This window comes from Habropoda laboriosa, unplaced genomic scaffold (genome assembly GCF_001263275.1).
Source record: "Habropoda laboriosa isolate 0110345459 unplaced genomic scaffold, ASM126327v1 scaffold61, whole genome shotgun sequence".
Lineage (NCBI taxonomy): Eukaryota > Metazoa > Arthropoda > Insecta > Hymenoptera > Apidae > Habropoda > Habropoda laboriosa.
The window spans coordinates 475,976-481,141 of record NW_017100203.1 but is presented as its reverse complement, the minus strand read 5'-3'; the positions used below and the strand labels follow the sequence as shown (position 1 = coordinate 481,141).

The following is a 5,166-nucleotide window of genomic DNA, read 5'->3' as shown; positions in this document are numbered from 1 at the left end:
CTTCATTTTACCGATAACATTTTAAAAATATCGTTATATTATGCAACAAAAATTTCAACATGTTATTTAAACGGTTGAAGTTTTATGACATCGTCTGGTCAAAGAGAAGGTACGGAAACCCTTCGTCGAGCCAATTTAGTTTTAACTACGTACATACATGATGCGCTTCATTTTCAGCTGTACTCGACTCATCAGACATTCAACTCGTTTTTCGCTCGATACTTTCACTTCATTTCCCAAACGTACGATCCACTTCATAAGGGGATCAATATTTTCAAATGTTAGCACAAAAATATTTGAAATTCAATTCCTTACTGTATTTATATTTTGTGCGAAAAAAGTGAAAGATTGTATGTTTCATTTAAGTGTATATGTACAATTATTTTCCAGATCATTGAAAATACAAAAACTGATTATATTAAAAATCGCCGAAATCTCCCCAAAATCTAGATACCAACTTTGAGTGAAATTTTTACACGAACACATTTACATGCTTTCAGTGGTATGAGAAATAATAGCACGTATATGCCTGGTATGTGCTAAAACATCGACCAGAACGGCCAAATGTACTTCGAGTGAAGTGCCTTAAGATGAACGCTTCTGATTATTAACGATAATACTTTAAGCTTCCTCTTTTTGTTCTTGTATAGATTGCAGAATATTGAAATCGTTTAAACGTCTTCTGGTGTCTTCCAGGAAGGCGTGAAATAAGGGTCGCGTAATGATTTGGTAGTGCGTGCAGAAAGGCATGTTTAGGAGCGAGAGAGAGTGAACAGCAGCACAATTGGAAGGCAAAAGACGGAACGAGGAGGTCAGAGAAAGAAGGGGAAGGAAGTCGCACGTGTAGCCAACTTCCCCACTCCCGATCGGTTTCTCAGCTGAAAGGAGCGTCCTTCATCTTCCCATCCCTTCTGGTCCTCCGACCTTTTTCGACCGTCACAATGCTCCCCCCCGCCACTCACCACGGCAAAGATCACGAAGATCTGCAACCAATCAGGGTCATTTGCGATGCCTCCACGTGGCTTGCACACTTAATCTCAGTGCATACTCGCGCATGTGTGGCTGCCGACGAAACGGCGCGTGCAACGTCTATAATCGTTCCGCAGCCAACGCATGAATTTAAAGTCAATATAAATGATTTATTAATAGGTTGTGCAAGTAAATAATATAGAATGTTTTTAAGTGTACAATGGGATATCTGGAATTACCAGCGCAATAAATTGATGTTTCTTCTTTAAGGTTCTTGGTGCGATAGTTTGATTATAAATGAAAGAAAGAAGAGTGTATAGAAAGGTAACAGATCTCAAATACAAGATTATTGAATTGGTGATTATTTTTCATTTTGGAGGAAGCATGAGTAGGCATACGGATCAGCGTTCTACACACGGGTAGAATTAATTTTACAGTTTGTCATCGTATATTTCATTGAAAATGTCAAATTGTAAATAAGTGGAGAATAGATTTAAAATTTATTGAAATATACTAAAGAGATATATGTAAGTGATGAGAATTCAATTTCTTGCAGCAAAACTGTGAATAAATAAAATTCTATTTTCGGAAAAAAAGTTATTAAATTTTAATATTTGTAATACGCTTAATATTATATAGTCTCACAATAGAACTTTTGCAACATATTTTATATCCAGCCTATTATCTATGTTCACGATACTTTGTGATTGTTTATATTACGAAATATTAAAAGTATTTTTACGCTAATTATAAGTACATTCTTTACATTCTTCGTTATGTCACTTATCAACGATCGTTATGTTTATTTTGATGATCTCAAAAGTATATATTTCGCAAGCAGATAAGGAAAATTAAGTTTCTCTCACTTTTAAGCGATATTTTTTTTCTAGAACTTTCCTTCAATTCGTGGTTTATCTGTCCGCCTACATCATTTTACGGATTTTTAACTAATTTTAACTGGGAAAGTTATATTATCGCGATTCATTGCAATTATCGCAAAAAATAAACTTGAATGGACAAAATTTTGGTAAATAAAGTCGTTTGTACCATAATGTAGTATGTTTCATGTCATTTATTACAATATTTTGAGTCAGCCGTCTATGGTTGATCAAATTTTGCATGACCATTGGGAACAGAAAATGATTTAAATTACGTTAGAATTATGTATGCGTAAATCATACTGTAGTTTTTAAAATGAAGGTGCCAGTTAGTTCAGATGGAGAATTTAGACACAGTCAAGGTATAGAATAGAGCTTTCATCTTATGGGACTTCGTATCACAGCCGAGATATTCATATCACACAAACTGAAGTACCGACCTATTAAAAAATCAGAGGTTTCGTTACGCTCTCTACGATTTAGAGTGGTGACTTTAGGAATTACATACAACTTAACCATCGAAGTTGGTAAATTTACCAGACGATTAAGCAAAAACACAATTGAGTTGATGCCACAATCTGTGTTTATATTTAATTTAATATTCATTGCGAGAATATTCCTTTCCTCGCCATGCTTACGATTATAAAGTTATAAGCATAATTGAGGTGTAACATGTTTCACATATTTAGTTGTAATTCTGATCACTGTTAGTGTTGTAATCTTATTCCATGTTGAATCAATTACATTGGAAATAATACAAATGATAATGGTGCTCCAGAGTACCAAAATTGTGTGACAAAAAAATACATTAAGTAAAAGGTCTATTCTATATTTCGTCTATGGTTTAAAGATAAATAAGATTAATAATATTTAAATAACTTAATTGATAAAACAGTACTCTGACAAGTAAAAATTTGTGTTCGTTTTATTCACAGGTTATTAAACAAATATTTAAAAATGATTAGTTCACCTTTTACAAACATCACACGCAAAGTATAGAATCTCTATATATTGTCTGTGCATATACATTTAATTATATGAACAACTTTATCGACTATGCATACCTGCATCTTATGCAATGCAATTTTTTTCACCTGTAGAGGTCAGTATTGGATAATCACAAATTGCATTTTCTTTTTAACTGTATGAAAAATATCCAATTTTCATTTTATGAGTATAAAATTTAATGCTAATCTGGAATTTTGTCATTATTAACTTGTCCCGATTAATTCCAGTTTTTCCAGTAAAACTAACCAATGCAGTTATAATTTTATACGGTCCTTAATAACCGTTAACCCATGTAAAAGCCGATAAGACTCCTAAGAATGATAATGGTATAAAGGTCAAATGTTTCCATTATTTCACTGTGAAAAGCACGGTGAGAATTAAAGAATGAGATTTATGGAGGAGCAAAGGTCGAAAGGTGCGGTCGACGAGCAATTTCAAGCGTTCATAGAGCCAGAAAGGAAAAATCAACGGTTTCAGGTTAGCTTTAAAATTACTATCCGTTTACGGCTCATAAAGAATTCTCCAATTCATACGTCCATGAAATTATTATTATTCACGATAGTACTTATTATTATATAGAGTATACAAAATATTGATGGACTTAATACTGTACATAACAATAGTTACCATTTTTTTTTTTTTTTTTTTCTAAAAATGTGTGACTGTACTTAAATCATATTTTTTAGCAATATGGTAATAATATGTATTAATATTTCGCATTACACACAAATATGCACATACTTCTTTGCAAATAAAGAGATAATTCTTTAAATAAATTACTCAATATACAAAACATGTGTAAATATAACTTTATTAATATTAACATATTAAATATATTTTTGTTTATTTTCAGACATTGGCACAGAAATTAACTGAAATTTGTTGGGAACTCTGTGTTGAAACACTTGGCCGTTCGTTGGATTCAAGAACTCACGATTGTCTTGTGAATTGTCTAAACTGTTTTATTGATATAAACAATTTTATGGCATATAGAGTCAGAAATATGGTTTTAGTTAATCCTAAGAAAATGGATGTAGAGCAAACTATTTAATAATCAAGAGAACTCACAATTATCCCCATACAAATATATTGTCACTATTTATGATATATATTATATAGTACTTCATATCTCATATTTCATACAATTTATTTTAAAAAATGTTCTCAAGCATTCGTGGGTTTGTAAGTCGTCATAGACGAAAGTTTATAGTGGGAGGTATCATTGTTGGTGGTGTTGCTTTCATAAGACATACAGCACGTAAACTTCGAGAATGGCAAGAAAAAGAGATAAAAGATATGCTGGAAAGATCAAAACGATGGCAATACTTTCAATGTACAGAAAGAACATGCAGTCAGGTTATAATGTCCCTCATATCAACTTTAAGAGATTCTATAATAAAAATTTTGGATACTGAAGTTATTGTAAATAAACTTAGAAGTGGTTGCCCTGATAAAGTAGCATGTTGGAATGAGCTGAAAGTTTTAGCAATTACTAGATCTGCAGTAATAGTTTATTCCTATGCTATGTTAGCAACTTTATTAAGGATTCAGTTTAATGTAATGGGTGGTCATGCGTACAAGGATATTCAGAATTCTACTGGTACAACTACAGATAATGTTACACAGACTAAATACATGTCAATTTCACGTAACTTCATATATGATGGCATCAAAGAGTTGAGTTTACTTATAAAAGATAAAGTTGCAGAAATAACAGCTTCAATATCTTTGAAAGATGAATTGACTTTAAGAGATATAGAAGAAATATACTGGGCTTTAACATCTTCTATGTCTACAGATAGTTCAAGGGATCCTTTAAAAAATCTTGCTGAATATATGCTAAATCAAACCTCTGAAGAACACAACTCACATATACTGTTGAAATTAGTAGATGAAACCCTAGATCTTCTGGAAAGTGAAGAAGTACAAAATTTGACACAAAGTAATGTTAGGAAAGGATTTAGTTTATTAATGGATCGCATTGCTTTATTCTTTGATGGTTTACCTACAATAGAAAATAGTAAAGTTACTCAAAATGGTATTTCTGTACCAGGAACATCAAATCAGAATAACATAAAGGATGAGTCATGTTTATTTACTAATATTAACAAAGTTTCAATGCCAATGGCTAAAATAATACCAATTATAAATGGACAAATACCAGATAAACAAACATCAAAAGACTTTCAAAATGATTTACTACAATACCTTGTAACAAATAGTGAACTTAAAACACTTGGGGCAAATGTTTATGAAGCATTCAGTTTTTAATTTTAATAATATAAAAATAAAAACTGTATACAAAAGAATA

The 5,166-nt window shown here is 31.6% G+C and overlaps 2 protein-coding genes across 2 annotated transcripts; both read left to right on the top strand.

The window, feature by feature from the left end:
- Nucleotides 1–2,912: 2,912 nt before the first annotated feature.
- Nucleotides 2,913–3,925, top strand: LOC108570563 (mitochondrial import inner membrane translocase subunit Tim8 A-like). The gene is made up of 3 exons (XM_017932439.1): nt 2,913–2,949; nt 3,083–3,332; nt 3,709–3,925. Exons 2-3 carry the CDS (start codon nt 3,240–3,242, stop codon nt 3,904–3,906), a joined length of 291 nt encoding a protein of 96 aa, XP_017787928.1. The 5' UTR covers nt 2,913–2,949; nt 3,083–3,239; the 3' UTR covers nt 3,907–3,925.
- An 88-nt stretch (nt 3,926–4,013) lies between these two features.
- Nucleotides 4,014–5,126, top strand: LOC108570559 (peroxisomal biogenesis factor 3). The gene has a single exon (XM_017932434.1). It carries the CDS (start codon nt 4,014–4,016, stop codon nt 5,124–5,126), a length of 1,113 nt encoding a protein of 370 aa, XP_017787923.1.
- Nucleotides 5,127–5,166: the final 40 nt, after the last annotated feature.